General features: G+C 47.8%; 3 protein-coding genes across 9 annotated transcripts in view; 2 read left to right on the top strand and 1 right to left on the bottom strand.

Moving 5' to 3' along the window:
- Positions 1 to 2,177: 2,177 nt before the first annotated feature.
- On the bottom strand, positions 2,178 to 6,709 carry LOC142888396 (glutathione synthetase-like). Its single transcript, XM_076026646.1, has 12 exons — positions 6,528 to 6,709; positions 5,924 to 6,069; positions 5,742 to 5,817; positions 5,369 to 5,508; positions 4,925 to 5,041; positions 4,624 to 4,704; positions 4,439 to 4,516; positions 4,277 to 4,346; positions 3,967 to 4,161; positions 3,749 to 3,830; positions 2,887 to 3,076; positions 2,178 to 2,773 (listed from the first exon to the last, which is right to left on the bottom strand). The coding sequence occupies exons 1-12, from the start codon at positions 6,657 to 6,659 to the stop codon at positions 2,650 to 2,652; spliced, it is 1,431 nt and encodes a 476-aa protein (XP_075882761.1). The 5' UTR covers positions 6,660 to 6,709; the 3' UTR covers positions 2,178 to 2,649.
- A 651-nt stretch (positions 6,710 to 7,360) lies between these two features.
- LOC142888398 (U8 snoRNA-decapping enzyme) lies at positions 7,361 to 10,144 on the top strand. 4 transcript variants are annotated; one of them, XM_076026648.1, is made up of 5 exons: positions 7,361 to 7,493; positions 8,750 to 8,902; positions 9,007 to 9,047; positions 9,576 to 9,816; positions 9,899 to 10,144. In XM_076026648.1, the coding sequence occupies exons 2-5, from the start codon at positions 8,750 to 8,752 to the stop codon at positions 10,142 to 10,144; spliced, it is 681 nt and encodes a 226-aa protein (XP_075882763.1). In that variant the 5' UTR covers positions 7,361 to 7,493. The 4 variants fall into 4 exon arrangements, with proteins under 4 accessions (XP_075882763.1, XP_075882766.1, XP_075882764.1 ...); XM_076026651.1 differs by lacking the exon at positions 7,361 to 7,493 and adding an exon at positions 7,675 to 7,692; XM_076026649.1 differs by lacking the exon at positions 7,361 to 7,493 and adding an exon at positions 8,568 to 8,674.
- Positions 10,145 to 10,370: 226 nt separating this feature from the next.
- The window catches only part of arhgap4b (Rho GTPase activating protein 4b), a 26,908-nt gene continuing 20,771 nt past the window's right edge, over positions 10,371 to 16,507 (top strand). For 3 of the 4 annotated variants that reach the window (XM_076026643.1, XM_076026644.1, XM_076026641.1), the window contains exon 1: positions 10,371 to 10,617. The gene's annotated coding sequence lies outside the window, so the exon portion shown is untranslated. Of the gene's footprint in view, positions 10,618 to 12,742; positions 13,031 to 16,507 lie in introns of those variants that run through there. The other variant, XM_076026642.1, reaches the window with a different exon arrangement.

Genomic DNA, 16,507 nt, shown 5'->3' with positions numbered 1-16,507 from the left:
GTTGAATAGAAAAGATTGAGTGTCATGTTTTTCTAACTATTGAGTTGGAAGATATAAACCTCTGAACATCTCAACCTAGATGTCTGGGCTGTTCTTCTATGTTAAGAAGGTCACTGAATGCTTTGTCTATATCTGCCATCACTGAACTAAGATAGGGATTAATCAGAATCCCAAAGACCTTAGTTATATGGTAAGTTTCACTGGACATTATTCAAACCCTTAACCTCTGAGTTGGTCAGATAAGATTGGGTATCATGTTCAATAACCTCTGAATACTCCAACCCAGACATCAGGCTATTCTTCCATGTTTAATGAACAAACTGAATAGTTTTGTTAATTTATAGAAGCCATCCCTGAACTGAAGACTAATGTCAGATCACGAGAATTTTATTATTATTGAGTCTATATTCTTAATTGTTAATCAAGTCTTTCTCTCAATCAAGATATAAAAGTAAAGTTATTATTATCAAATGGAGTCAGATTAAATTAATTATTATGTATTTTACTTTGAAATCCTCACCTTGACACCGGAACGACGGAATACGTATTGGGGAGATATTACTATTTGTGTCTAGATATTTCCTCCCCTACACATTCGCACACACTCGGGCGCCTGCACTTGTTGCATCTGTTCGGTTGTTTGTGCTGTGCTCGTGTCTCGGAGCTCCGACCATTTGTTCATAAAATTGCTCATTACTCGGCACTTCTGCATCAGTATCTTTATTCTTTCCACAACAAGAGTCAAATTAGTTGATCAACCATGAGTTTCATACTTTACATACATATTTCTTTTTTACGCGTAACTATGTAGTTTAGCAACTGTGCTGTGACCTTAACCTTGCAAAACAGGATCTTAAAGCAACTCTAGGTAACTTGGACTCATTACTACTCCCTGCTGGTTGAGAACCGCAAATACTCTTTGCCGATGTCGTAAAGAGGAAAAATACGAGTCCTTCACGTGGGTTTGCTGACACAGCCGGCATACTGAAGAATCGCTTGGAAATATGTCCACCGACAAGGTAAAGTGACATGCGTCGTTTGTTTGTTTGTTTTAAATATTGTTGTATTGTTCTTTTGAACGTGACAGACGGCAGTGTTTTGCGCTTGGTTCGCATCATTCCCGTCGATGAAAACTGCTTGGAAATGATGTGTTTTATAATGGTTATAATATTACAACAGGCTATAAACTTGTGTAGCTCTAATGGCTACAACAACTGTTCAGACGACACAACGTCGCGTTGATTCGGTGGAAATGGCGACGTGACGAAGTAAACACGCTGCAGCGCTAGTTTATTGATGTGGGGAAAATACAAATAGTCGCCTAGCTGGAGCGCTCGTATGTGTTCAGGAAAAACACCCACATGAAATGCAAAGCAGACATTGACACTTTTATCACTTCGTCTTTCATCGAGGTTAATTATTGGGTTCCATTCCGTCATTTTATAATCTTATGTATTTGCATTAGTATGTATGTTAGTCAGTTCCGAACCCCTTTTTGTCTCTCAGCTCGCGCCACTGAGTGTAAGCTGCTGGTCCAATATTTATTCGAGTCCGGGCTCGTGCTCGATCATGTTCTCTCTTCCTTTTCTTTGACTCCTCAGACAAAACCCTCTTGGCTTTCCGAGCTGGCTCCGCCATGTTGCTAGTTGAAGTGGGGAAAAAATCCAAGTGGCCGCTGGCTAAGGCCGACTCTAAATAAATGTGTGACGTTGCCGTAAAGTGGTCCGTCCTATATGTAATGACGACACAGGAAGGCGTGTCGGGTCGTGCTTGAAAGTTACACAGCGCAGTTACAGTCGGCACAACTCCCCTCTCGACGCCGAGGCGGCACCATTGATCCTGTTAATCGTTTATCTACTGCTTTACTGAGTTTGGAATCATAATTTTTTTGGTCGAAAAATTACCTCGAGTGGCTTGGAATTCTCCTGCGTGAAGAGGGTTTATAACATTTCAATCAGGAACCTTCCAAAATTCAGTTTTGGAAGGTTCCTTATTATTGTATAATGATAATATTGTATCATTATTATACAATAATAATTGTATAATATATATAATAATAATTGTAATAATTGTATTATTACAATTATTGTAATTAATACAATATTATTGAGTTATTTCCAATAATAATAATAATAACAAGAGGAAGAAGAAGAATACAAATATATACTGTCTGTATATATGATGTAATGGTTTTATTGCTCCCATGGAGAAGAAAATACAGCAGGTGGCCGCCAGAGAGCATATTGCATACTACACACATACTGCACACAGCATAGTGTAAGACACTGCAGCATGTGAAAACTAATGGAAAGCTTAGAAAAAATAGAAAATCTTCCACAGCTATTGGTGGGCTGTCAGTCGCAGTTGCACAGGTCACAATTTTTGTCAATAGTTATTTTCACATTTAAAAATACACCGATTTCAAAAGGGGTCGGGTGATAAAAATCAAAACATCATTGTGTTGGCGAGATTTGATATATTATCACATAAAATGTTCAGACAAAATCATAAGATTATTCATGATGTGTTACTGAAAAAATGTGTGAAATGTCTCACACATTACTGCAATACTGCACATATCACAATAACCTTGTAGTGTCACTGCAGTACAGAGAAAATATCACATCGCCGGGTGCTGATGTTTCACCCTCAGACGAGAAGAGGGTTGTCCAGCACGGCCACACCTGCTGCCACGCCCCCGTCGGCGTGTTCCGAACTCTTGGTCCTGAGCAGGTGACCCACGCACTCGTTCATCACCATGTCTTTGCCCCGCCTGCAGAGGGAACAAGATGGGATTGAAATGCTGAATCTCTTAAATACTGACAGCCACGGGCGACGATCCCAAGCGTCTTCACTCGACCTAGACAGGAAGTGAGGCGTTCACACCTGACGTAGGCTCCGAAGGCGCCCAGCTCGCTGAGGCAGCTGGTGACCTCCAGGGGGCCGTCTCGTCTGAGCAGGATGTTCTGCACTGGGGCCGGATGGATCTTATCCATCAGGATGTAGGCCATCCGCTCCGTGCTGCCCTTCACCTCCTCCAGGACCTGGGAGAGCTCCGAGTCGTAAAGGTTGTTTCCTGGAAAGAAAAAAAAAAAAAAAATATGTATACATATATATATATATATATATATATATGTGTATATAAAAAATCTCGTCTCGCACGGCCAAAAAAAAAATATATAGATATAGATATATATATAGATGTTTGTTTTTTTTTTCGCGATATATGTATGTAGTCTTCCTTTCGCCGCCCTTGTTAACCAATAGTGTTGATCCGATTTCTGGTAAGAAATACATTACAATACATTATGGGGTTAAAACTGCCTTGAAATGTAAAATAATTAACTATGAAGATTATGTGATTAATCACGATTCATTTGACAGCCCTAATATCCCTAATATATATATATTTGTATGTATATATATAAATATATATATATATATATATATATATACATATATATATATATACATATGTGTGTATAATATGTGTGTATATATATGTATATATATATATATATATATGTATATATACATATATATATATATATATACACATTGTACATATACTCTATGTATATCTATATATATATGTGCATGTGTGTTTGTGTGTGAGAATCAATCATTAATGTCAAGATGTTACTAGCAGGTTTCTGTCCAGACCGCCAGAGAGACAATAATGTAAACAATAGATTGGACAATAGATCTAAAATGGAAACTCTGCTGACTGCAGAAGAACTTGTCGTACCTCCTCCTTCCCGCTGAGGCTTCAGGACAAACTGGCCCGGCGACGCTAAGGCCATTTCTACCGTCTTGTCTCCCTCCGGTCCCTGAATGCAACGTGGTGAGGGGAGAGAACTGAAGTTAATGTGTCAAAGCTGTGAAATTTAATTTAATTGTCAAAGTTTTAAAATGGTCCTGAAAATGGACCCTGAAAATTCAACCAATCAGCCGGCTGACTCTTACCATGTCCAGAGTGTAGAGGCCGGCAAACGTGGCTCTGATCTGCTCCACCACCATCGGCTCCTCTGGGAAGAACCTCTCCAGAATTCCGGGCCGGGCCAGAACCTGCTGGACCTTCTTGGTTCCGGCCAGGTGAGTGCCGATGTCGGGACACTTGACGGCCAGAGAGCGCTCCATCAGGAGGCGGGCCTCCCACGACTGCAAGGACAAAAAAAAAACAAAAAAAAACAATTGACAAGAAGGTTCAAGGCCTTTTCCATCGTCCAATCATCATCTAGCTGCCTATCAGCTGGTACAGACAGGGAGAGGAGACCTGTTCAGAGGTGTAGTTCTGCGGCATGTAGCCATTCCTAAAGTACACCACCGCAACCTCCTCGCCATCGCTGAGGAGACACACAACAAACTAGAATCACATCACTGTGTCGTAGCGTAGCAGTTAGCAAAACAGCACATTTAAAATCGGACGGAGACTCACACAAACAGCCTCTGCTTCTGATCCAGCTTCCCGGTTTTGCAGACGTTCTCGAACCTCTTTCTTTTGGTCGGAATGTTTCTGACGACGCACGTGGGAAGAAGAGAAGACGTCACTGTGCGACACTACACAACATCGGCTCACAGAGCGGGTCGCGCAGCGGATCACGGTCACGGATCACGGCTCACCTCTTCCACAGCTCATTCTCGATGTACCGCTGGTCGAAGATGTTCCTCTGGGTGTCCTCCACCAGGAACATGACTATGGCTCTGCGGCGACAACAGCGGTGAGACCACTTTCCACTCTGACACCAAAAGTATTTGACAAGCCAAATAAAATGTTTGACTTTCTTTTTTTTTTTTTTATAGGACCGTTTTGTGTGATTTGCCTCTATCTAGTGGTGAAGTTGTAGAATGCAACATCAGCGAAGGGCAAAGCATTAAGATTCTCTGCAGCTGACGCAAATGTTGACCAATGATGTGCACTGACTTGTCTGAGCCGTACAGCTCCCAGGCTTTGGCCACGGCTCGGGCCAGACCGGCTGCTGGGTTGTTGTCCAGGATGCTCTGACTCTCCTCCAGACGACCGGCCACCCTCAGGATGTGTCTGTATTTGAGGGTGACGAACATGCACGAGAGGTTAAAAGTCTTCAGAGATGTTCAGGGCTCGGGGTGCTTCTTGATTGGAGAAGGAAAACCAAATTAAACGAGTCTTGTGTGGCCACATTGTATCAACTATGAGACACACAAAGTTTATGAGCGAAAATGTTCAAAAATGTTGCTAAATAAATATTCAAACCTTAGTTATTGTTATTGGTAAACATTACTGCTGTATTTGGCCAAATTCACTCCTTAAAAAAGCTCTATAAAGAAAATCTCCACTAGAGGTCATAGTTTTGCGCTGCCGGCTGCTGCTACCTGCTGCCGGACTCACCGGTGGACGTCTGGCGTGCGAGACGAGAGGCCCCCGAAACTGGCGGCGAAGGTGTTGATTTCTATCTGCTTGAGGGACGATGAGCCGTCGGCCTTCTGGTCCAGCATGTAGTCGGAGCGGTTGAGGCCCAACACGATGGACTGCGAGACAACAAAACCCAGAACACGCAACATCCTGTTTAGGCCCCCTAGCAACTTCCCGGCAATAATCAAAGATATTAAGAAGAGTTTTCACCACGATGTAGTGGTATCTAAGAAATTTACAAAATAAAATAAAGTTTGATCAGCTAATTCAAAACCCAGCCCGGACTTTCGCTATTGGCGCAAAACTTTAAAATCAAGGCGGCCTCTTTGATTGGCCGATCGTCCCACACCTGGGATTTGCCCTCCTTCAGGATTTGCTGGTGAATCTTGAACAGCCTGGCAGTGAAGTCGTCCACCGCGATGGTGCTGGAAAGCGAAGAACGTCGCTGAAGTTTAAATTGGGTCGAAGAAAAAAAACACATCTGACGACTGTCAACTGTGGCTGCAGTCAACGGGCTGACGGCGGCGCTACCTTTCCAGCGCCTCCCGCAGGAAGTCGGAGTCCTGGCTGATCCGGTCCACCAGAGTGTTGTAGTGCGTCTGCACTTCCAGCGCCTGATGGAAGACGGCCTTGGGCACCGGAGACGGGAAGAGTGTGAAGGGAGCGTAGGTCACCAGCTGGGAGACAGAAAAGATGGGACAAAAATTATCTCGGCATGTTCATTTCTGTTTTTCTCTCATGAATCGCGTCCTTGTTGCGTTTGTCACTTTATTATCATTAAATTTTTTAACCGAGACAAAACACACCGACATCACAGAACCAGTCAACCCAAAAAGGAATGTGAGGAATGAAAATAAACATTTGGCCAACAAATCCCTGTAATTACACAGCAGCTTTATAAAGATCTGTCCTGAATCCCGCCATCTACGGCGGGGCCAAATTCCTAAAATAACTCCACACGCCTGTTTAACCAGCATTGCAGGCCTCACAGCCCCTCTGGAGCAGCCCGGCGCACTCAAACAACAGCACAGGAAAGTTTGCTTAACTAGACAAACTAAGACAAATGTTCTTGTTTTCCTTTTTTGAGTTGTTTAAACTTAGTCACAATGTCACCATCCGTGCAAACGTGGCTCACCTCAGACGAGTTTGGCGTCTCCTGGATCCTCATCTGCACGCCATGCAGGAGCGCGGCGTCTTTGGCCACCTCAGCCAGCTCCTTGACCAGCGCGGCGTCCATCATCACCTCCTTCGGAATACCCTCGGCCATTCTAGTCCGCCGGAAAACTGGCCCACGAAAAACATATTTGACTTTTTAAATGGATCGCTTACAGGTGGGGTGGGGTTTTTGCAGGGGGAGGGGAGGGGCTAAGCCCTGGGAGGATGGGAGCGACAGTGTTTACAGGCATAATGACTGTGAGAGAGCGGTAGCTGTCTGTGACACGGGAAAACAAAATGAGAAATTATTCATTGGAAGACTGGAAATATCATATTAAAGACTGGGTGACACATAAAGCATTGTTCATCACAAATTTCTCAAAAATTACCCCCAGCATAAGCAAATCTTTGCTTACTGATAGCAATAGCAATAATGATCAAATGATGTATAAGACAGGAGAAATACAGAATTTCACACGCCCATTATGTAAGAATATACACATAAGTAGAAGAAAATTGCAAATTTGAAGGTAACTCTCTGTAACGTTCAATTACAGTTATTTAATTGTTAATAAACACTTAAAAGACATGGATCTCCACGCCTCTTGTTAAGTGGAAAGGAGTCAAACGTAAAATGACTGCTTCTAGTAGGAAGCTAAAAGTCGAGCTGAATAACGGATTTCTAATAATTTCTAAGGTGCCAAATAAAATTTCAAACATTCCTTGGAATGTAAGGTGCTCTTGTTTTGAAATGCGTCCTACGGATCCTGCAACATCCGAGGACCAGGATGTGTGCGTAAGTCTTTCCTCTAAATGTCGACCGTAGTGGGGTGGAAATGTATGTTATAACGCACCCAGCCACCGGCCACGGTTATCCGGTAGAAAACAAAGTTATTTCCGGTAGTGTGCGTCGTACAAGTTACAGCGTGTGTGGCGTAACGCCAAAGTAAGACCCTTTACCTCGACTTACCTCGATCACCTAGTTCTATTCAAGCAGCTTCTTCGTGCATTAGTAGCCTTCAGGTTGCAAAAAAAACAGCAACACACACACACACACACACACACACACACACACACACACACACACACACACACACACACACAATTGAGCTTAATGGCCTGCCGTTCTCGATCTCCGTCCAAAGGTAAGGCGTAAAAATTGTGACGTCACTCTGAATAGCGGGCTTCGATCGTTGTTATGCTGCTTGGGAAAAACCGCCGGTGTAACGGCGCGATCACCTGGGAATCGCAAATAAACTACAAGGAATCGCTGAAAACCATTTCCTCAAGTTTTGGTCTGCTCTGCGTATTCGATTGGCTGAATTGTGCCATGTGATTTTTCGCCAGCCAATGGGTACTCGTAAAGTAGCCAGATTCTTAAAGGGGTAGTGCGCTTTGTACACGTTTTTTTGTTTGGTCAGTCCCTTTGCTTCGAAAGCGACGGTTTCCGCCAGCTTTACGAAAATTCGATTTTCAGAGCCACGGCACATTGCATAAAATACGTCCATAAAGACGTCGTAATATGTTGTTGTTGTTGTTTGTTTTAAAAAACGATGCTGTAAAATAATAAAGCGATTAGGCCGTTGTACCACGTCTGCAAAATGCTGACTGGGTATGAGTTTGCACTTGTGCACCGCGCGCGCGCGCGTGCGTGCGTGCGTGCGTGTGTGTGTGTGTGTGTGTGTGTGTGTGTGTGTGAACATTGAATAAACCAATAAACCAGATAATTGCGTGATTGTCACGGGGAAACAATCAATCAGACAAACGCATTTTATTTGTAGAGGGCCAAATCACACCCAAAGGAGTCTCGAAGCGCTTTGCGCAAAGAAATAGAGAACCAGCTGTACTATGTGATCAGAACCAGTTCAGGCCTGTCCGGTCTTGGCCCAAAGTTTCATCAACTGTCGCGCTGCTCCACACCAGCAGAGGGAGCTCCAACTTTTCTTTTTCCGCGGGCAAACGTCTTCCTTCCCTTCTTCCTCGTTCTTCATGTTTCTCCCCCTTGTTGTGGTTTCCTTTTTCTTTCTTTTTTTAAACTTCTGCCTTTCAGAGAAATCACCTACTTACCCTGCCACGTAATTCTTTTTGTATTGCTATTTTGTTGACATTTCTAGGAGAGAGAGCATAGTAAGAGAGGCACATTAAATTGCTTTAGTTCTTCACAACTCTTTGGCCGTCACTTTTGTTTTTCTGTATTTTTAGATGGCGAGCGGTGGTCAGCTGGCGAGCGGCGGTCAGCTGTCGAGGGAGGAGGCCTTGGCGCGCTCGGGTTACAGGCATGCTTGCCATGTGATGCTGTACGCATCGACCACAAATCCGCCGTCTAGGAGAACCGGCAACAGGCACATCGTTCTGGTGTGTGTCTACCGGCAACAGGCACATCGTTCTGGTGTGTGTCTCTGTGTTTGTGCGTGTGTGAGTGTGTGTGTTTTGATGAAAGGCTCCGTCTCTTCCCACAGATGCAGATGCGCTTTGATGGCCTGCTGGGGTTCCCTGGAGGGTGAGTCTATCCTCGTGTGACGTTCCTGTTTCATCCTCACTTGCACAGGTTTAGCCTTCTTCTTCTTCTTCATCATCATCTTCTTCTTCTTCTTCTTCTTCTTCTTCTTCTTCTTCTTCTTCTTCTCCTCCCTCCCACGGGAACTGACTCAAGCCGTTCTGACACCAAACAAACACTGGCAGATTGTCGTTGGCGAGCATGACAGAACATGTGGAATTGTTCCTCCACGGGCTTTCTTGCATGGTGCCATGATACATTGCTGCAGGGAAACACTGCGCTCCCCTGATTGAGCGGCAGTGATTTAGAAGGCATGAGGCACCAAAAGCCGTGGTTGACTCGGGCTCGCTCCAGATTTAGACATGGTCAGGACAGTATTACTACGATAACATGCTATTAGCCCAACCTGGTACGAGAGGTGGACTGTCTAGGTTCACCTTGAATATCCAACTGGGGGAAGAAGCCCCCAAAGGAAAGTGTCTCCCGAATGTCCTGACCTTTGACCCCGCCCCCACCCCACCACCGTTTCAGCCTGGTCACGCCAGACAAGGAGACGCTGGAGGCGGGGCTAAGCCGGGAGCTGCAGGAGGAGCTGGGCATGGACCTTCCCGTGTCGGCGGAGGATTACGTGTACTGTCACATCGCCCCACCTCGCGCCGGATCTCACTCCTCTAACCTCCTCCTGCACTTCTATGTGAAGAAGGTGGACGAGCAGCAGGTCCTGGAGGCGGAGAGGGCGGCCGTCACCGCGGCCATCGATCACGGCGACGAGGTAACCCCCGCCGCTTTCCTCGGGGGGGGGGGGTTCCGGCCTCGGGCGTTTTGCATTGTCTGACGCCGGGTCCATCCTCCAGGTGATGGGAATGGTGCGGGTGCCGCTCTACAGCTTCAGGGACGGCAGGGGCCTGGGCTCCTTCCTGTCGCACGGCTTCATCGGCAACGCCCGCACCCAGCTGGTCGACTCGCTGCTGCGACTGGAGCTGGTCAGCGCGAACGACCTGCACAGGGCCCACGCAAGCGCGCTGAAGACAAACTCGCAATCCGCCCGGGACCTGAAGGCATCCCTGGCCATGATAGAGGCCCAGAAGAAGCACTACTAGACACACACACACACACACACACACACACACACACACACACACACACATGCAGTGCCTGACTGATTCGGTCACTCAGAAACGCCCACCGTACATCACACATTTTTGGGAACACAGTAATCATAATTACTTTTTGCATGAACATAAATAAAAGTGTTTCCTCCTGCCAGTCAGTATCAGACTCTTCTTCTGATGATGATGATGATTGGACGCAAATACAAAAGGTCACAAATGTATCATTATTGTGGTTAAATTTGCGCATTGCTGCTCTCTCCTGCTGCTCCTGCCTCTTCCCCGAACCCCCGAGCGTTCGTCTCGCCTGTCCGTCCGTCCGTCCGTCCGGTGGAAGAAGCCCCGGATAGGAAGAGCCCGGAGATGGGGAGGCACAACTCGGAAGCTGATTGGACGACACTGCATGTGCAGCAAATCGGGTCAAGTCGACGGATCCCACGTTGAGTCACTATGGATACAGAATGGTGAGTTTGACGGATGTGACTTTGCATAAAATCACGGCTAGAACTGGACTTTCGTTTTAATTAAGCAAGATTAGCGTAGCAGTCGAGCTGCCCGCTCGCGAAACGCAACAAAAGACGCAGTGTGCCTGTCCACTGAATCCTGTCTTTCAGTGTTAATGCTAATCCGCCGTAGCAGTGGCTAGGCTCCCTCTTCTTTTGTGTGTTTGCTTTGTTTTTGTTTTATTTTTGTAGTCGCTGGCAGCCGACACTCCCACTCTCGCTTGTCATCGCGACGAGAAGGACGCCAACGGCAGGTTGCTCAACATGAGAACCGCCTGAAAAATGCCTCCGATTGGAGTTTGGCAAGACGGATTATTGCAAGAGCTCAGAGTCAAAATCTCAACCGTCCAGCTGCCGTTGTGACAGAAGGACTTCACAGACTCCAACAATAAAAAAAAAAAAGAGAGAGAGAGAGAGTGCAAAAATAATAATAACATAATACAAAAAACACAAAAACAAAACATGAAGGGTTCCATCACCGCTGAAAGAATGAAAAGGAATCCTCCGCCTCTCATCTCCCCGTCTGCCGTCTACATTTTTGTGTGGTTTCATTTGTGGGGTTATTACTCGGCGCTGCTGCTGGTGCTGCTGCTGCAATCCGAGGATTAATTAGGTCCGTGACATACTATAGGGCCCACGGGCCAAGATTTGATTCCGTGGAAGTGCACCCCGGGTGTGCGTAACCCGCCTGCACCAGATGCTGCTAACCTCATTCCCAGACAGCCTTGCTTCCTGTCGGCTGACAAATGCGCCGCGTCGGCTCTCGCGGTCACTGTGCAGCCCTCAGAATTACCCCCTTGTGTGTTTTCTTCTCGTGTGTGATCGGCGATGGCGGTTGGGGGGTAGCACCCCCACCCTCCCTTTTTTTTTTGTTTCTTTGCTCCTCCACAGGGGGCAGCAGGGGCAGCGACGACGTTAGCGCCGGTGGAATTAGCACTGATTTGTTCAAACGCGCCCGGCTGTTGATTCTTTTCCACATCAGAGGGTGTTGGTGTGTTTTCCTCCTGTCTTTCTCTGTCTCTATCACTCTCTCTCTATCACTCTCTCTCTCCCCCCTCTCTCTCTCTCATTCTCACTCTGCCATCAGGAAGAAAGAGACGCACCACATCAGACAGGAAGCACAGTACCGGGGGGGAGGAGGGAGTCCTCACGTCTATGAAAAACACCTGTCTGTGGATATTTAGACGCACATGTCAATTGGTGCGTGTGTGTGTGTGCGTGTGTGTGTGTGTGTGTGTGTGTGTGTGTGTGTGTGCAGCCACTGATGCTTCTCTTTTCCATCAGTATCGTCCTGTACGAAGAAGAACCAAAACAAGAGGGGGAAAAATAAATAAGAAATACACATACTGATGTATTTTTAATTTATTTTGTACATATATATATATATATATGTATATATATATATATATATATATATATATGTATATATGTATATATGTATATATATATATATATGTGTATATATATATATATATATATATATATATATGTATATATGTATATATATATATATATATATGTATATATATATATATATATATGTATATATATATATATATATATGTATATATGTATGTATGTATGTATGTATATCTACATATATACATACATACATACACATAGGGGAAGGGGGGTTGGGGTGAGATGCTGTGATCATGTGATGGTGCTGCGAGGGCGAATAATACAAGGTCAACGGAGAAAAGCCTTTCCAGAGAGAGGGAGGGCGAGAGAGAGGGAGAGATAGGGATGGAGGGATGGAGAGCAGGCAGCCAGGGATGCTGAGGGAGGAAGACGGTGTATTCATAGCAGCAGCCGCATTTATAGCCGGCCGAGAGGCGGGAGGGTAGGGTTGGTGGGTGCGGGGGGGCGGCAGTGGGCGGGGCTTTGGCCACCGCTTTCACGCCGCTCGGCGAGGCGGGGAGGGGAGGGGCCGGGGGAAGCAGAGAGGCAGTTCTGGCGGCGAGTGAGAGAGGCGAGGGGGAGGTGGTTGTGGCAGGAGGGGGAGGGCTGTTAATGACTCTGTGTGTGATGTGTGAGAGAGAGCGAGAGAGAGAGAGACAGAAAGGGAGGGAGGGAGGGTTGTGAGCAGAGAGAGAGAGAGAGAAATCGTTCGGATTCAAACACACCGCTCGCTCTCCCTCTCGCTCGGCGAGTGTGCGAGAGCCAGCCCGCCCGCCTGCTTGCGTGTGTATGTGTGTGTGTGTGTGTGTGTGTGTGTGAGAGAGAGAGAGAGAGGGTGCGTGTGTGTGAGAGTGAGTGGACAGAGTGTGTGTGACAGAGAGGCAGCTCAGCTGAAGATCAGACAGCAGCAGCAGCAGCAGCGAAGGAGGAGGAGGAGGAGGTGGCGGAGGAGGAGTAGGAGGACCACAGTGAGGTAGGCACGGCTGTCACGCCGCCACGGCCAAAGAGCCATAACAACCTGTGCACCCCTGTGTGTGTGTGTGTGTGTGTGTGTGTGTGTGTGTGTGTGTGTGTGTGTGTGTGTGTGTGTGTGTGTGTGTGTCACTGTGTTGGCGTGTGTGTCACTATAGTGAATGCGTTTGTTTTATTTTTTACTCCGGCTTTTATTCCTCCCTTAAAGGGGTCTCCATCCTCTCGGGGGTTGGAGGGGGGGGGGGGGGGTCTCCTAAGTGGACAAATGGATGCAGGCTTCTGTCATCCGTATCAATTATGTAATATGTGTTGTGCTGCATGTGCGTCCGCTGATGCTATATGCGTGCGCGTGCGTGCGCGCGAGTGAGTGTGTTTACATGCTTGTGTAATTTTGCGCCGAGGTTTTGTGTCGGCGGGTCCTGCGGAGCCTCGGCGATGATTAGCAGCCAATTGTAAATAGAAGTCAACACTCCCGGAGCTGTTAAGGAGCTGCACAGCCTGGGTCTCACGCGCACGTGCACGCGCACACACGCACACACACGCACACGCAAACGCTGCCTCACCTCGACCCTTTGCTGAACAAGAAAAGCTAAACAGTCTGGACGGCGCGTTCACATGAAGTTATTACATAATGGGAGAAGCAGCAGCAGGCTGAGCTTCCTCCTCGCCGGAGCCTTGTTTTCTCCTGCTTCCTCCTCCTTTGTGCTGCGACAACAAAGATTGAAGCGCCAGAGCAGCCGCGAGGCGCTGGACGGGAGAGTCTACGTCCTCCTTGATGGGTGTGTTATTTTGTTTGTTTCCCCCCAACCTCCCGTGGTCTGTTGATCACCCCCCCCCCCCCCTGAATTCTCAGAGGATCTGCAGTAAACAGTGTGTTTAGCCCGCTGTTTGCAGCCCCCCCCTCCCTTTCCGCCCCCTCCTCCCGGGGCCGCCTGCTGGGACTCACGCTTTGTTTTTGGACCTCGCACGCGTTTGGAAGGGGACGGCCACAGAAGGTGGCGCCGGCACCTGTCAAGGGTGGGGGGGAGGGGTGTGGTGTGGTCAGTGCCCTTTGTGACATCGCAGGAGGGGTCAGGGTGACAGTGCCAGAACTGTGGGTTCTAGCGCACAGGCTAAGAAACGGTCAGAAGTGGAGTCCTGGAGTTTCTGCAGAGTTCACCGACGCCAGGACGTGGTCTTTAAATCAGCACGTCTGAACCCAGATCAGCCGTTTCTTCTCACGTTCTCGCGACACGAACCGCACGGCGGCGCATTGTCATCGCGCAAGAGACCCCGAGCGTCGCTCTGACTGCGAGGCAACAGTTGCGGCGGCTAAGCGACGAACAAGGGGCCTTCGGGGGAAAATACGTACAGGCGACGAGAAGCGGCGGCAGTCTGGTGTGAAAATAATGGCGCGTGACAGGAAAACAGCGAGCGAGCGAACGAGCTGCAGGTAGGAGGTGCTGTCGTGTTTCAACGACCCCTGCAAGTGTCGCTGCGTCAGTTCACGGCATAGTTTGTGAAAAATTCATTAGAAAGCCGGACTTGTTCGGAGCGAGAGCTCTCCCATCAGCCTCGATGGGTTTTTCCTAACAGCGCCGCCTGGGTGAAGGATGCACCGTCAGGATGCATCGTCAGAGGCGGGTCCAGATGAGTTCAACTGAACCCGGTGTCTGCTGCTGAGCTCCGACAAGACCCAGGGGCTCTTCTGAGGCAGGAAGGTGGAGGCGGAGGCGGAGGCAGAGGCGGAGGCGGCGCCCAGAGGATGTGGTCAACCTGACAGCGTCTCAGCCGCCACTGTCCCAGGTTCTACAAACCTGCCTGAAATCCTCTGCGGCAGGCGGCAGGCGGCGGGCGCACACATTTCACCTCCGCCTTGCTGGCTTTTAAGTGGCCGTCCGATGCCAAGCAGGCGGAAGAGACGCCAGCGTCTGAAAGGCACCTTGTGAGCGAAGCCGCCGTTTCCAAAAACTCTCTCTAGTTGCAAAGTGCTCCTGTAATTGATGTCCGCCCATTTGGACGAGGCAGAGTTCCAGAAACACTGGCAGCCAGGCCCGAGCTGCTCCACATTATGTACTGTACGTCTCTCCTTGAGGCGAGGATCGGCGGCTGGAGCCAAGCCCGAGCTGCTGCAGTGAACCTTGCGGCCAGATGTGTCGTTTTCAGAGTCGTTCTTTTCTCCCTCAAACGGCACAGAGAGTAGAAACCTGCGGGAGCCGGCCTGCGTCGCAGCTTCCTGTTTGCCTCGCTCAGGTGGCACTTCAGAAGAAACTCTGGCTGGCAAAGAAAGGAAACCATCGCCGGAAGCTCGATTGCGGGCGGTGGGGCAGAAATTTGAATTTTCACAAGCCCGTGCAAAGCTTGTTTCCACCTCTGCTGCGAGTCTCAAGACACGTCTGGTGATGAAACGCCGGGCTGGAATGGCCGTGAGGGGGAGGAACTGGGTTAATCTGGACGGATCAGCCCCCCCTGTCTGATTCGTTTTGCTGACTGGCACGATTTATGAAGGGGCGGAAAAGAGTTGATTAGCATTCAGGGGGATTAGCTTCAGCGTTTCAGGCTGAGATTTCCCACAAAAGGACAAACACTCTCAGAATGTTTGAGTTTGAAAGTGTTTGAAACAGTTTGGCCTCTTTTAATTTTTTGCAGCACTGCAGGGGTTCGAACTGACCGCTGCCTGGCTAACGCTAGCAAACACAAACACGACTCTAGTTAGAGCGTGTGTAACTTGTGTCTGTTGAAGGGTGACTGTCTTTGCTGCCAACTTCGCTGCCAATGTCTTCGCGACAGCTTTAGCGAATTAGCGCGCAGTTAGCGCAGCTCTACTTCCTTGCACACCTCCGTCACGCACTTCCTCCTAAATCCCTCCCAGTTAGCTTCGACAAGATCTCTCAGTTCGTACAATTCAGCTAACCCTCCTCCACGTATTTCATGAGGAGCAGCGACCCCACTTTTCATGCTTACTCCCAAACTTTGACCTCTGACCTTTGACACCGCGTCAGTCCTGAGGCTAAGCTGTCTTGCCGACTTTTGTGTTTCTCACCTTATTTTTACCCCACGCTAATTTGATAATGTTGTATAATTAGTTTTTGCACAGCGACAATTTGAGTCCAGACAAAGGAGTCGCTTTCAACTTGACAGTTTAAGCACCAGAGCACTGCTCTGTCTTTTTTTTTCTTCTTTTTTTTTGTCTTGAGTGCAAGTCACAGTTTTTAAATACACATTCACCGCGACTCACAAAAAAACAAAAAACAAAAAAAACAACTCATCTTCTCTTCTATCTATGATCTCTCTTCTGACTTATTTTTGGCTTTCCACAGTCCACACGAGTCGGGCCTCTGCTAGAGCGACCTTTACTTAGAGCAAAGCACTTTGAAGAAGCGGACCTTCGGCAGAGGACGACCTGCACCTCATTGTGACCTCACTGTGCGTCCAGCCGTGGGGTGTCAGGCACATTTTGAGAAAAATAAAAGTGGTGTCACGACGCTGCAGCTGTGTT

Source organism: Nelusetta ayraudi, unplaced genomic scaffold (assembly GCF_046127955.1).
Source record: "Nelusetta ayraudi isolate G7.1 ecotype Tasmania unplaced genomic scaffold, CSIRO-AGI_Nayr_v1 ptg000019l, whole genome shotgun sequence".
NCBI lineage: Eukaryota > Metazoa > Chordata > Actinopteri > Tetraodontiformes > Monacanthidae > Nelusetta > Nelusetta ayraudi.
This window is presented reverse-complemented; position numbering and strand designations above follow the sequence as displayed.